Source organism: Epinephelus fuscoguttatus, linkage group LG2 (assembly GCF_011397635.1).
Source record: "Epinephelus fuscoguttatus linkage group LG2, E.fuscoguttatus.final_Chr_v1".
NCBI classification, from domain to species: domain Eukaryota; kingdom Metazoa; phylum Chordata; class Actinopteri; order Perciformes; family Serranidae; genus Epinephelus; species Epinephelus fuscoguttatus.
In genome coordinates this window covers 44,906,066-44,921,785 of record NC_064753.1, presented here as the reverse complement: position 1 = coordinate 44,921,785, position 15,720 = coordinate 44,906,066, and the positions used below count along the sequence as shown (strand labels likewise).

The 15,720-nt window shown below is 40.5% G+C and overlaps 2 protein-coding genes across 2 annotated transcripts in view; one reads left to right on the top strand and one right to left on the bottom strand.

The window, feature by feature from the left end:
* Positions 1-2,903: 2,903 nt before the first annotated feature.
* On the bottom strand, positions 2,904-7,021 carry LOC125879777 (uncharacterized). The gene is made up of 5 exons (XM_049561852.1): positions 6,863-7,021; positions 4,074-4,877; positions 3,915-3,968; positions 3,740-3,818; positions 2,904-3,639 (listed from the first exon to the last, which is right to left on the bottom strand). The coding sequence occupies exons 1-5, from the start codon at positions 6,957-6,959 to the stop codon at positions 3,462-3,464; spliced, it is 1,212 nt and encodes a 403-aa protein (XP_049417809.1). The 5' UTR covers positions 6,960-7,021; the 3' UTR covers positions 2,904-3,461.
* Positions 7,022-7,036: 15 nt separating this feature from the next.
* The window catches only part of LOC125879898 (APAF1 interacting protein), a 36,519-nt gene continuing 27,835 nt past the window's right edge, over positions 7,037-15,720 (top strand). Inside the window, exon 1 of the mRNA XM_049562069.1 lies at positions 7,037-7,056. The gene's annotated coding sequence lies outside the window, so the exon portion shown is untranslated. The remainder of the gene's footprint in view (positions 7,057-15,720) is intronic.

The window sequence follows — 15,720 nt, the reverse complement described above, 5'->3', positions numbered from 1 at the left end:
TCAGTGTGATGACATTTCTGGATATAAGTTACCACTATTCATTTGAGTAGAATATTGTGATTCTTTAGTAGAAGAAGTAAAGCTCCTCCAGTTCCCCCAGCTTTACTGCGCTCAGAGCGAGGGCAGCTGGGCCTTCCTCACAAGCTATCACTTAGATTTTGCACTATACAGCATTTCTTAAAAATGTGAATAACTGGCTTGTAATAGCATGTAAAGTTAACTGGCTGTGATCACATCTGTTTAGCAAATACACATGAAATTCTGCCTCCAGCACCCGCGTAAATCTGAAGCCGTAACAACAAGGTCACTGGATGTCGGCTGCATGTGTACATGTTTTTGAGTTTAACTCCTTGTAGCATCCCTGTTCAAACCAAGGTAAAAATGGGATTATTTATTTCTCTTTTCATATAAGCGATGGCTTATATAATCATGTTTAAAGTGCCTCCTTGCACTTTGTGTATATACTCTCTTTAGTGTATAAATCAAATGTATATAGAATTTGACATTTTATGTCATCTATCAGAATTGTTTTTGCTATGCTAATGGTTTCTATAAGACTATAACTATATATATGTTACACTCTTAGTGCAATGTAAAAGGTCCAGTGTGTGAGATTTAGGGGGAGTTAGTGGCATCTAGTGGTGAGGATTGCAGATTGCAGCTAGTTGAAACTTTTTCCTGCTAGAATTCCTTCAGTGTTCATTGTTCAGGAGGTCTTTAACAGGAGCTGAATTATCTGCAGAGGTCTCTTAAGCCTGATTTATGGTCCTGCGTTGAAACAACGACGTCACTACATTGTAGGGTATGGGGCTATGCAGAAGGCTCGCCGTAGCCCCCGGCGTAGCCTGACGTGCACCTCCCCAAAAATGTAACTACACGTTGAGGCGATGCAGACCCAGCGCAGACCGGCAGGGCTGTGATTGGTTTGCTTGGTAGCAACGCATTTCCGGTTCCGTATTTCCAGATTGCGCCATCCCCGCCATCTTTAAACATCTTCTGTTGCTATGTAGATGTTGCAGTATTAAGGCTCATTATATATATGCCATTATGCTCAACGTTCAATACGGATACGGATACGGCCGGAGCCATCTGTCCATGCTCCACGTTCATTTCTCTGTGACCGGAAAAGCCGGAAGCTAAACAAAGAATCAACTAGAGACTACGACAACCACTCAGGAAAGGAACGCAACCTCCTACCGCTCTGGCGGTGAATTGCACTGCGATGAAACGGAGTGACGGAGAAGTTCGAAGGGTTCACGACGGCGCCACGGCAACAACGTAGCGACGTCATTGAGTCAACGCAGGACCATAAATCAGGCTTTACTCTCCAAAACAAACAGACCAGGTAACTGAAACTGGTAAACACTGAATAAGGCAAATTTGTGTTATAAATCAATGTTTCTCCTACCCTGTTTGGCATGTCGCAGAAGGCTTATATGCCCAGCACCTGCACATGTGCTCACATATGGTTTCTGTCAACTAAATTGGTACTTATCGTATTTCTGCTCTAGATTGATTTCCGATGAGTGAGCCGAATTATCCACAGAAGTCCACCTGTCTCTAAAGCAAACAGACCCGGATTTGAAACTGGTAAAATTACACAATAATGCAGGTTCACGTTACAAATCAGTGTTTCTTCAATGGTGTTTGGCGTGTTCGAGATGGGCTGCTGGCCCAGCAACTGCTAATATGTGCTCGCCCTTTTTTTCTCTGATAACCTAAGATCCAGACGTTTAGGAAGTTTTTACCCTGAGCTGAGTTATCAGCAGAGGTCTCCTCCTCTCCCAAACAAATGGCTCCAGAGATTTTAACCTGTAAAATTACAAAATAAAGCAGTTTTGAGTGAGTACGTGCTCCCTATTTAGATATAAACAGCTCATTCTAAGGTAACAAAAACACAGCGATTCCTATTTGTAGGTGATTATACACCAAAGAAAACATAATTAATATATGATATGCCATTTCTGCCATTATATTCCCCTAAATCCTACACACTGGACCTTTAATTTTACATATATAGGCGACTAGTTGTCTCGAAAGTTTGTGAACTTAGGGTTATTTATTTACAAAGAAAGCATTCAATTTATCTGTTTTTTAAAGAGATACCTGAGCTCCAAATGTTTTCCAGGGAAGAAAGCCCAATATCTCTCACCTGTGTAATGAGTGAATGTTGTTATTGATTATTTAAGGCTTATGGGCACATTAAGGCAGTTTTGGGCATGTTGAATATTGGTGTTAGCAGCTACAGCACGTCTACACGCTGTGACACCTCTGCCAGCCATCCGGTGTTTGGCTCAAGCGCCACATTCCTCCGAAATTAAAGAGAGTTTTCCTCAGTAAAAATTATCATTCCCTGATTTATGTCAAGAACCCATTATTTATTAATTCACTGTATCACTTTTCCATCTATTCCATTTGTTATTGGGCCTTGATCTAAATAAGAATATGTTGGTAGCCTACTGGCCTAGTGTAGCAAGTGTTTTCTATGAACATGTGAAACTGTATAATATTTAGATCATAAAACCTATATTTTCTATCTTTCTTTTTGATTCTATGCACACGTTGGTCCAATAATGTGTTCAACATTTTCCTTGTGTCTGACATTCACTGTAATGCAAAACGTCTTCTGACTGTGACTGACTAAATGCAAGCAGGATTGAATGCACTCATACTAAATAAACTATAACAGAGCACAAACACCATTTGTCAGGCAAATGGACTGAAAGTGTGTAAATGTTTTAATACTTGTGTGTAAATATTAATGGAAACAAAATAAACGGTTATTGATGAGCTGCAGTTGTGTGTTTTTTTTTTCTCAGATGTGGTCGGGTGTGATCCAGAATATGAACAAACACTGAGCGCCTGTTACAACAGCCGAAGGGCTGTGTAGGTTGGCTAATAAGTTAGTGGGCTGAGCACTGTTCAGCACTCAGAGCTTCTTTAATGAATGTGGGGGTAACAACAGAGCAGCTTAATATAAGTTACAACACAAGTCATCAATAATATTATTACAAGGAGATTTAAAATAATATAATAATACAACAAAGACACTTTAGACTGGACGCTGAATCATTTTCTTGCATCCATTATAAAAAAAACTTTAAACATTAAATATGTACAAAAAATAAAACACTGTAACGTCTTTGTTTTGAAATAAATGGCATTTGTGGATGATACCCGACCAGTTTTATATTTTACAGTTAATGCAAGAGATGATATGACAATAAATGCATCAACCAAAATATTGATGTAATTTCAGATTAAAGATATTAGAGTTTTTGAGAGTCAGCAGGAATATCAAGATTCTGGGTCAGACTTGGCTCAGAGCTGTAAGAGTCCACAGAAACCTTTTGCTCAACAGCCCAAATAGTTTTGCTCCTCTGATCAAATTCATCTGCTTTAAATACGTTCTTGTGGTTCTGTGATGAGTCTCACGCCTCCAGAGGATCCGTTTCTGAACCTCAGTGTGATGAACATTTCTCTGGAAGCTCATCCAGGGGGATGACTGTGTACTCTGACGCCTTTCCGTTCTCCCTGGGCTGGTCTTTGTGCAGGAATGTCTCCATCTCTAGCCCCCTCTGCTGGTTTGAGGAGTTAGTTTTGCTCACAAGCTTGGATGCCTTGCTTGGTCCATTCCACCTGCGCACAAAGAACCAGTAAGAATTTAATTATACGCTCAGAAAAATGAAAGACAAAAATATTGTTTGGGGGATTTTTTCCCCTGATTATAAAGTCTTACTTGTCTCTGGTGGCGATGGCAACGCAGAGCATTATCAGTGCTGCAAGACCAACGATAAAACCAAGGATGATGATCCAACCTGGAGATATGGGAGAGCTGGAGTTAATAAAATGGACTTTCATGTTTAAAAATGCAAAAATCTGGTTTATTAAAAGCAGTGTATTTTTGGACTCACCTGGTGTAGTGTGTCCTTTGTTCGTGGGTTCTGTGGTTGGGTTGGGTTGTATAACTAAAGACAGAAAAACACAGGTTAGATATCTTCAACAGGCAATAAATAAAGACATTGTGATAGTGATTGTAGGCATAACTATTGAAAAAGGAACAGGATATTTACCTTTATCGCCGACTGGAGCTTCAGGCATTGTTGAAATTTCTCCCTTTTCAGTGGCGGGTGACCCTGGTTTTTCACCTAATCCACTTCGTGCATTCTTTTTGAAAATGAACATTTCTGGCATTTCAGTAGTGGTTGACACTGTAGTGCTGTACATTCCTGATCCCGATCCTTCGCCTGATCCTGATCCTTCATTTCCTGCAAACATTACTGGAGTCTTAGGTGTGACAGAAGCAGCAGTGGAGCTTGATGATGCAGCGCTAGTTTCTGTGCTGGAGCTAGAGGTCATACTTGTGGTTGTACTGGAATGATGGCCAAGCATCCCTCCATCCCCAGACCCTGATTCAGAGCTGTGGGTGCTCAGGAAACCAAAGCTGGAGACAGCGGGGTCAGTAGTTTGAGAATGCGAGATGTGGTCGGGGGTGACGTTTGGCTGGGCTTCATTTGGCCCTAATGTAGACGTAGTGGTGGACTGAAGGCTTTGGGTGGTGGATGAATGTGAACTGGAGCTGTCAGTGTTCCCTAGCAACACTGTGGAGGTGGAGCTCTGAGCGTGTGACACATGCGGAGTTGTACTTGCAAACTTGTGGAAAATGGAGGTCGTGGACTCGAAGTCATTCCCACTGCCCTCAATCATGTCATCCTGTTTGGAGTCAGTGGACGGCTGCTGGGATGCTTGAACGGTTGTGTTTCTTTTGGGTGATTCCGTTGTGCGTGAGGGGGTAAAAGGGTGTTCGACGAGGAAGCCGTCCGTCACAGCCTCTCTCAGGAAGTCATCCTCAGCTTTGGCGGGGATCTGGGTCACAGCTAGGACAAGGAGAGACAGAAAATTCCACAGGTCACCTTAAGTGTTTGACTACCAGCCCTGACATGAGCAGAAAGGAAAGTTACCAAGCCCTATTCATGTATTACAAAATTGCCACACAGGGCTTATGTGCTTCGCCCCAAATTCTTGTATAAACCTGCGTTATGTTCTTCTTTGATGAGGTGTGGTGAGGGACAGTAATGATTAACCTGAGTGACTAATCGTCTGAGTGGGTTAACAAAAGAGAGGCAGGCTCATCAAAGCATCAGTTCAACAAGAGCATACCACTCTTTGGACACACCCATTGCAACAGAGTAAACCATGACTGTTCTGTTTCTCTGTTTTCTTTGGAAGGAAGCCATTGTCAGAGTTTTGGTGCGAGCAGGAGGACAAAATAAGGAAATGTATAATTAATGCAAATATTCTTCCTTTTTGCTCATTGGCACTGTTGTGTTTTTAATATTTCAGAGCATATTACCATAATGAGTAGTGGAAATAAAGTATTTAATATTTAGGATTTGCTCAAGTATTGTAATTAAGTAGGCTACAATTATCAGGTTACTTAAGTATTTCTATTGTATGCTGCTTTATTCTTCTACTCCACTACATCAGTATTTCATATTTTAAAAAGGCAAAGATTAGAGGATAAATAATTACAAAATGTGTGTGGCAGAACTTTTCTTCTTTAAGCCCCATTAATCACTTCATAACCCCTCAGGTTTATCTTGCGACCTCTTGAAGGGGCACGACTTCCTCTTGGGAACCTCTGGCCTAAGCTAATTGTATAAAGTACGAAGACAAGCTACAGCTCGACCAGCAACAGAAATATGCTACTTACTGCTACAAAAGTATTAAAAATCTAATTATATAATGTATTATATTATCAGCGACTCCATCAGTGGAATATATACTTTAACTTTTGATACTTTAAGCTATTTTTTGGGGAGATTTTTTGCCTTTATTTGATGGGACAGATACAGTGTGAAAGGAGGAGAAAAATGGGAACGACATGCAGCAAAGGACCATGGGTTGGAATTGAGCCTGGGGCACCAGAGTGGGCACCAGACTTGTGATACTATAAATATATTTTTTATCATACTTTTGTACTTTTCTTAAATAGTATCTTAAACACTTGATTTGTACTTGTGATGGAGTATTTTTACATTGTGTTATTAAAACCTTTACCTAAGTAAATGATCCATATATTTCTCCCATGCCTGACTATAATAAGCAACAATCTATTGCCTTAAAAAATCTTAATAGAGTTAGAAAAAAGAAAGAAAGAAAATGTGAATTCATTGATGATTTAATGAAACAGCCTAAGAATCAAATCACACATCTCCACTTTCCATCTCTCACGTTCAGCTCCGATGTTCCCTATGAGGTTACCAAGTTGCCCGGACTTGTGTAACACCTCTTTGCCAATCTTTGGTTTCACCTTACTCAAGACACACGCATTAACGCACCTCCTGGAGTAGCTCAGAACACTGTACAAAGATCTCTGTGTGTAATCTGAAGGTGCCAGTGAAACCTGTGCAGCGATAATGAAATACTACTCTGGAATTCTTACAGAAGGAGTTAGACCTGAAACATAAAGAGCATCTTAGGTAAGGAGTGGAGTGCTGACTCACGGGGTAAGAAAAGGGACACCATGGGAATTATTGAAATTTCAGAGGTCTGTGTAGAAGAATTGCTGTATTTGTCAGACTGTAAAACCCATAACTATGGCCTCTCCTGAGGTGAAGAATGTCATTTTGCCAAAGAAGTTCATTGAGTGGATATACCACCTGTGAATATCTTACATGAGGATATAACCAGAAAAAAATCTGCCTAGATTTGGGTCTTAATTCCATAGTGAAATCCTCAAAGACAAAATCACATATCTAATAAAATCATACTGATACTAAGCTAAAATAGTGTTGGTTTAAGTGTTTAAGAGAGAGACACTGTGAAAGACTGACAAAATAATAAAAAAACTTTCACTTACTATCAACAGGTGTTGAGTGGACAACAGCAAGAAGTCCAAAAATAAGCCCGAAAAGAAGATTCCTCATCTTCATATCAGAAACTTGTGACGCACCCATGGACTGAAGTAGACTCTTAGTGAACAGGAACTATTTGGCACACTAAACTAATAACGAAGTGGATGAATCATGCCTTGCCTTTTATACACAGCAGCAGGTAGGTGTTACATCAGTACAACAATGTCTGGTGACAGACAAACACACACACACAGGAGAGGGCTGGCACACCTGTGAGCACACCCTCCTCCTCACTTTCTCACGCTTTTGACTCTCTTCCTCAGGCACGACACACAAACAGTCAGGGGGAAAAAAATCTAGTTTTTCGGGAAGTTAATTTGTTTTTAGATACTTGTTGCTGGAAGCACATGAACTGCAGGAACGATGGCATCAGTTACTGCATGATCACATTTCCTCCTTTAGTTCTGCGTAATACCAAATAAAATGACTACAAACGCCACTGATGTACCTAAATCTTATGTTTGCTGCACTTTAATGTTCATCAAGGCCATGAGTCAATACATGGCAGCCAGGTGTTAACAACAACACAACAAAAAATGACAGTACGAAGTACCAGAAAAGGCTAAATGTATAGTCATCTTTTTCTGTGGCTCCTTAGATACATGTTGCCAGTGGGAAAACAGTGGAACTAACAAAAGTGGAAGGAGACATGGATTTAAACTTTAAGAAATTAAATACACTGATAGTTTTCAATATCTGACTGCTTAATGTCTAATACACCAAAACCGGCAGCAACTGTTTGAGCAAGAAAATAAGAAATGACATACATGCACGTAAGAAACAGAACAGATATACTTGACCTTTTCATTACAGTCAGTAGTAGATGCAAATATATACACATATATGCACTTACACACACACATACATACATACATACATGTAAGAGAACTAAAAGACATATAGGAACAAAGACAACATGCACAGAGAAATATATAAAGAGAGACACAGAGATAGAAACAAACATTCAAATAAGAAAACTAGTTAAGTAAAATTATTTTTTATATGAAACAATGTTCTTATCTAAGTTCGAAAGTACTCAAAAACATCAAATTTAAAAAACAGAAACGAAAAAAAGGAAAAAGAAATTGCCACATTCCTGTAAATCTAAGAATGCAATTACATTGCCTTGATGTGCAATTAAGATGGTTGAGGATAGCAAGTCTTTGTAAGATAGAGAGCACAGGTCTTACATAAAATATGAACAAACAGATGCAACAGACCATCAACAATCCCCCACGTTGCTATATCATTTTATTTATTTATTATTTATTTATTTATTAACCTTTATTTAACCAGGAAGATCCCACTGAGATTAACAACCTCTTTTTCAAGGGAGACCTGGCCAAGATAGGCAGCAGCAAGTATGAAGCACAGTTACAAATTACACAGATAAAACACAAACAGATAGTACTGAATTTACAAGCAGATTATGAAAAACAAGTACATGTAGTGGAGTCGGCCTCAAGTATTCTTAGTTTGGATTTAAAGGCGCTCAAAGAAATTAACCCTGTTAGTTTCCAGTCATTTTGCAACATATTCCATGCTGAAGGTGCAGAGTAGACAAAAGCCTTTTTACCCAATTCAGTACGGGCATATGGAACAGAAAGCAATAAGTAGTCTTGCGAACGAAAGGAGTAAGGACCAGCACTTCTCTGTGCAATTTTTTTATTCATTTATTTTTTGTTATATACTTTATTAATCCCCCTGAGGGGAAATTCAATTTTTCACTCTGTTTGTCAATTACACACAGGTCCGAACACACACATGCACAAACAGGACCTATACATGCACTAAGTGGAGAGATGTCAGAGTGGGCTGCCCATGAAAGGCGCTCTGAGCGGTTGGGGGGTTCAGTGCCTTGCTCAGGGACACCTCGGCAGTGCCCAGGAGGTGAACTGGCACCTCTCCAGCCACCAGTCCACGCTCCATATTTTGGTCCGGACAGGGACCCAACCCAAGTCCCTATGGACTGAGCTACTGCCGCCCCAATTAAGGAACAAATGTAGGAAGGCAGTAGACCAAGTAATGCCTTATATATAAAAGTATACCAATGACTGAGCCTTCGGGTGGCCAGAGCAGCCCATCCAACCCGAGAGTATAACTCACAGTGGTGTGTCAATGGTTTACAATTAGTAATAAACCTCAGAGAAGCATGGTAGACAGTGTCAACCATATGAAGACATTTAGCAGACGCATTCATATATAAAAGATCTTCATAATCCAACACTGGTAAAAAGGTAGCAGCAACAAGTCGCTTTTTTGCATTAAAAGAAAAACATAGCTTATTTTGAAAGTAAAAACCCAATTTTATCCTCAGCTTCTTCACTAATTTCTCTATATGCGGCTTGAAAGTGAGGGAGGCATCAATCAAAACACCCAGGTATTTATATTCGTGAACCACCTCTATTTCATTTCCCTCGAGAGTGGTCACTGAGGGGATAATTTGTGGCCTCTTCCTAGAATTAGAGAACAGCATAAGCTTAGTCTTGTCTGCACTGAGAACAAGTTTCAGCTGAAGTAATGAGTGCTGGACAGCACCATAAAGTTCAACCAACAGTTTAACTACAGGAAACATAGTGACACCACTCTGCACACCGTGTGAAACAGCATTCATGAATCTGATATCTGACAGTTGGGGGAAATACCCTGGAAACAATTCAAGTTCTCACTTAGTGACATGATAAATGACATGTGGTTCAGGAAAAGCACAAAACAATGCTTATCAGTGTTTCCTTGTAAGTTTATATTTCACAATCCCCACGTCACAACAGATGGGTTGCAACAAAACAAGAATCTCCATTCTTGGTGTCATTCTAAAATTTCTAAATGCAAATTTCAAACTTTTGCCACAAACTCAGCTCACTGTCATCGTCCCTACAGGCAGTGTGTATTGTATCTAACGACTGTTGTGATTGGTATTTGACGGAAATGAATGCGTCACAGCAGAGCTCACGCCTCGGGCTATCTGGCACATTCATGTGATCAAGACAGTTGTCATGAATTACTCAGCGTGTGTGGGTGTGTGCCTGTCCAGTCTTGTACTCCACACCCAGAAAAGGCTCAACTCTGTTACTGTAGAGAACGGGAAGTTACAATATATTAGCGATGATGCATAACAGGAATAACCTCAAGGCTCAAGCCCAAATCTTGGATTCATGAGCGTGAAAGAGTCAGCTTTCACTGGCTAGACACTGGTGTAATGATTCAGTATTCAAATTATTCTTATAGTCTCATGAGTGCGCAGGTTGTCTAGAGAGAAGAGGGTCATCACGTCATTTTAAGAGGGGAGGTTGAGGAACAATGTGGGGATGACAACATCATTAAAAAGATATAATGTCGTATCATCCCTTGCAGAAAACTGCTCTTTAAATACTTGGGTTTTAGGAAAACATGCTATTTTTCATTGTAGCCAGGATTTTTGGGGCAGTAAAATAATGCCAGTCGTTCAGGGACAAGGCTGAGATTTAAGTCTGAAAGCTAACTGGCTATGTCTTTCATCATCCTGCAAACTTCAATGGCTTTTCAGCTAACGCGGGGGTGAATCAATAATGACTGAATTCTCATTTTGGTGTGAGCTTTTCCTTTACATTTTGAGATATTTGGACTCTGAGCAGTATTTCACTTTGGTTGAACATTTTTCATTTTTCAAAAGCAACCCTCGGTATAACGCTGTGAACACTTGGCCCCAGGTGTGAGGTTTTTCTTCAGAATTACAAGTGCATTTAAATCTTGAAAAGTAAAACAGCCTGAATTTCAAAAACATGGTCTGAACACAAGCATTTCTGGCCAAATGCCTCACACCTTAGGAGAATTTAAGAGGCTCGACTTTAGTGTTCATATTTTTTTCTCAGGTATTAAAAAACACACACACATCCATCTCCAGATTTTCAAACCCTAAAACACGACACAGGATTTTCTCTGTGAAGCAGCAGAACACAGGGTCTTTTCAGGGCAGGTCTACTGGGCATGTGCAGGCCAATTAGAAGCCATTGTAAAAGACTCCCTCCCTCACTCCCTCCACCTCGCTGTTATCTCATGTTTCATGGCAGCCACCATTGTTCCCGTCTCCAAAATCCCAGCTCTCTCTCTCTGCAGCTCTCACATCTATTACCACCATGAATAATCAAGAGGAGCTAGTCAGCCTTTATCACCTCTATTCTGCCGTGGACAAATATCCGCTTCAGTTTTCACATTTCTGCATCAGATTCATAAAAACACATGATAGCGGTGATTGTTGCCACCTCAAAGTACTGTTTATTGCTTGATGACTTTCCAATTTTAGCCATATCAGTGAAATGTGAAAAGAGTTTATAAATTCAAACAGGGAGGGAGATACAGTGGTGTTTCAGCTGAAAAGGAAATGTTATAGTCACTCAAAGTTTGGAAAGTTTATCCTTCATTGTTCACCAGATCATCCTGAATATATGTATTCTTCAGTTTCAGAGATGACACCATGAGCTTCTACATGATTACTCAGTGTAATCCATATATTTATTACTAATCACAGATGTAATTAGTCTTTATTTGTTCACACAGTTAAAGCTGTGGTAGGCAGTTTCATTTTGAGATCTCATTATAAACTTTAAGCATATTGAAATTCAAGTGGACTGAGAGAAAACTAGAATTCTGCACCTCCTCTTGGCTCTGTTCTCAGGATTTACAAAATCTAGCCTGTGATAGGAGACTTTGGCCAATCACAGGGCAGTTTAAACAGAGGGTGTTCCTATTGGATGTCCTATGAATGCAGGTGAGTGTGTATGTCCCTTCGATCAGTGACTTAGAATCCTGCAAAGATGTTTACCATTCCAGCAGTGGCAGCGACTGCCTACACTGCAAAGCAACCCAAAACAGGAAAACAAAGTTCTCAAAAAGAGAGTCTAAAACAGTGGTTCCCAACTGGTGGGTCATGGTCCAAAGTTGGGTTGTGGGTCCACAATGGAATGAATGGCTCACAAGTGACTCGCAAACGTGTCAAGTTTGTAAAAAACCCACTTAATTTTGAAGTACAGTGAATTTCCAGCACAGCGCTTTCATTTTGAATTGTCATTTCCTGCTGTAGAGTGAGTGAATAACTGACAGCTACTTGACAGAGACAGCAAACTAGCTTGAGGAGATGGCCAAACACAAGTATGACACCGAATATATTAAACTGTGTGGACCTTAAACTCATGACTGAGGAGAAATCTGGACCCTGTGGCTGGACCAGTTGGGAACCACCGGTCTAAAAGAGTGTCTGACAATAAACAAAACAAAACAGCTGTCAGTATCAACAAAACATTTCAGAGATGGCAATAGGATGTTGCCATTTGTTTAACCTTTTGCCTACCGGAGCTAAAGGTTCCTAGCTGCAGCTTCAAGTTTACGTTTATGCAGCTAATGTTAGCTAGAGCCTTGAATCAGCCTTGAATGTCCTCCGCCTCACTCCCCACCGCTACAGACCACCTTGCAGAGATGAGAGCGGACAGCTGCTCCAGAGACAAGCCCCCTGACAGCAATAGAGCTTAAATTCTCTGCCCGAGCCCAAACTCGACCCGGACCCGGTCCGACCCCGCCACTATCCTCGGGCTCAGATGGGTCGGGCTCCTCATAATAGTACCTAGGCTCAAGTGAGTTGTCGACGGTGACAACGTGTCTGTCGGCTTTGTCGAGTGTACCAAGCGCAGTGCGATGCTGGTAAATGACAACAAAAAGACGGGGACCTCGACACTTAAGAAGCACATGACGAAGGCTTGTCATGGAAAGAAAGACGAGAGTCAGCCTTCAATGTCCACGTTCGTATCCTTAAAAAAAATGTTGGGTTTAAACCGGGTTCGGGCTTGCAAGTTACAGTTAAAGGGACGGGCCAGGCCAGGCTCAGACAGAACATTCATGGGCTTGGGTGGGGTCAGGTTGGATTTTTTTGGGCCTGATCTAAGCTCTAGTCAGCAACCATAGCAGCCTGTATTTAGCCAGTGCAAACCCCAGCTCCAGGGGACCAGACCCCGTTCCCCCAGTGGATCAGGAAACTTTCTGTTGCTGCCATTACACAGGTTCGACCTGGCACTGCCACTGGTCACCAGCTCGCTGTGACACCCAAAAACTGTAGAAAATAGTAAGCTTCTCCTCATCCTTACCACCTTTCTTCAGGAAAAGAGATCAGCGGGTTTGTCTGAAATTAGTTCCAAAGGGCAGTAGATGGTGAATTATAGTATCTGCATCTTTAATTATCTTTCATATTGTATTGCCCTGTAAAGCACTTTGAATTGCCCTCGTGTATGAAACATGCTATGCAAATAAAGCTGCCTTGCCTTGCCTAGTACTGTGAATTAGATGTCGGGGCGCTGATTAAGTTACAGATTAAACGAACACTAAGACACTGCTGAGTCAATGATCTACAAAAAAAATGTCAATGTTACTGTTGAGCCTGTAAAAACAAAAAACAAAAAAAAACCAAAGAAAAGTGGTTCATCTGTATAAATACTTATGTTTGGCTTCCCAGGGAGTTCATTAGGTGGAACTGTCACAACATGGACAACACGGCTTCACATAATAACTTTAATCAATATCAGTATGCTATAGTGAGTTAGCATGGCAGATAACATTATTATCATGCCTTGCAAACTGTCACCACTACATCAAAGTTAACCAGTATTATTTGTACAAGCTGCACTTGTGTTTACTCTGCTTTGGCTGCGCAGCATTTTAACCTCCCAGCTTGTCTCATCTTGCACAGCAGCAGCAAGGTGAGGGAAGTCAGTTAAACTGGAGTGCAGGTGGCAGGTTTAGTTGGTAATCAAACAGCAGTACATAGTGTGGATTCAGAAGAGTTGTACGCAGGTGTCCTAGAGAAAGGAAACATATTTGTACTGTGAAATGTTAAATCGTGTGTGATACCATTAAAACCAAGATTTGAATTCGTCATAATAAATGTTGCAAGACTAACAAAATCCCGTCTAACTATGTGAGGTATTTCTATGTTGTAACATTGTTTACCAGGCTGTGGGTAGAGTACATGTGGCGCTCTGTTTTCTCACTGCCTTAACAACTGATTCGACAAATGCTGAACATTTTGTTCTGGGTTTAATTTGCTGCATTTTGTCACACCCAGGAAAACACAGTAGCTGATTTCCTGTACGATTTAATGATCTGGATATCAGTTTGAGACACACCCAATGTTTGTGTCTCCACGGTGATACCTGTTTAGGTGTTGAAGGAGTCCAATACACAGAAGGCTCCTTCCCTGATCAGGCTGGGCTGGATTTATTTACACCTGTTTGTGACATCGCAGACAAAACCTGACAGGGCAAAACTTGAACAAGAACATGGCCGGCAGCTTAAAGGGTGTTGCTCTTGTTTAGTTTGAGGTTGATTGTGCTCCACAGGTTTAAGGCTGCATGATACTTGGGATGGGCCTATTTAAATTGATGCAACACGTCTAATTTGTTGCAAATACATTAGACCCACAATAAAAATCTGTAAAATGGCTCATAAACGTGCTGGATAGTCTGCGTCAATAGTCAAATGAACTTTAACTTTTTTTTTTGAAGAATCTTGTCATGGTTTAACAATGTTTAATGTAAAAATTGTGGTCTTGAATGTTTTATGATTTCTTTCTGAAATTTACTTTTACTTCACTTTCTCTAAAGAGACAACATGTTTTTACTCCTTGAGGAACTTTAACAAAGTACAAGATCTTATCTTGTCACATTAAGATGACAATAATCCTGAGACCATGTTTTATTCCTGATTGATTGATTGCATTTTTCTTTTACTGGTTGACTGCTAGGTCGATCAACCAGACACTGTTGTCTGTGTTAGATTTCATGTGTATTTTTGCCACTTTAAAATGCTCATTTCAATTTGTTTGAATTTTTTGTTTTTCAAATTTTGTAAGAACCAGACAGGAGATTTGCACATTGTATTAAAAGCTTCCAGTAATTCCTTGTAGACTGCTGTTGCTGCTGTTATTTTTAAAAGTCTCTTTCTTCCATTTACATTTAGTACCCTCTCTTTATAATGAATGTCTGTCCCACATTTTATAGCATTGTATCCAATAGTTACCACATATGAACAACAAAGGTCAACCCAATAATAGCTCTCGATGAAAAGTAAGTAGATCACCAAAGTCATTAGCATCATTTTCTGAGAACCAGGACTATCCGTACCAAATCTGTGTACCAAAACACCAATAGTTAGAAAACAGCAATTCAAGTTGAACTACGTTTCAGACAGCACTAATGAGATAGTTCAGGTTTTTTTGGAAGTGGGGTTCTGTGGGGCACTTATCCATAGACAGTATATTATATACAGTAGATGTCAAACTGGAGTCCAACATGGAAGTTAGGCAACATATCCCTGCAGTCAGCGACAAAATGTATTTCAGCCACCTAAAACAATCAGTGTCAGTTTAAGTGTACGCTATATTTAAGACATTTTAACTGCTTTACCTGAGAAAGCCTGTGAGTTTATCTATCTCTATCTCCTTTAACTTTCTTATATTGAAGTTATGCTATGTAACATGTGACATAGAGTAGCCTATGGTGAATGTGCTAGGAAAGGTAGTATCGGCACGGTCACTACCTGGAGCTCACATAAACGGAGCCTGGGTTTGTTGAAGGTGGCCGTGCTGTTTGGGCTGAGAAAGCCATGTGTAAGTAAGGTAACGGAGGTTGTTGGGTTGGTGTGGGGAGCAGTGAGACCTGGCATTAGGGGAGTGTCTCTGGGACACCAGAGATCACTGTCTAGCCTCCTGGAGGTGTCGTTGGACCAACTAGACGAAACACTGGTGAAAAGAGGTTCCCACCCGATGATGTGTTAGTTATCA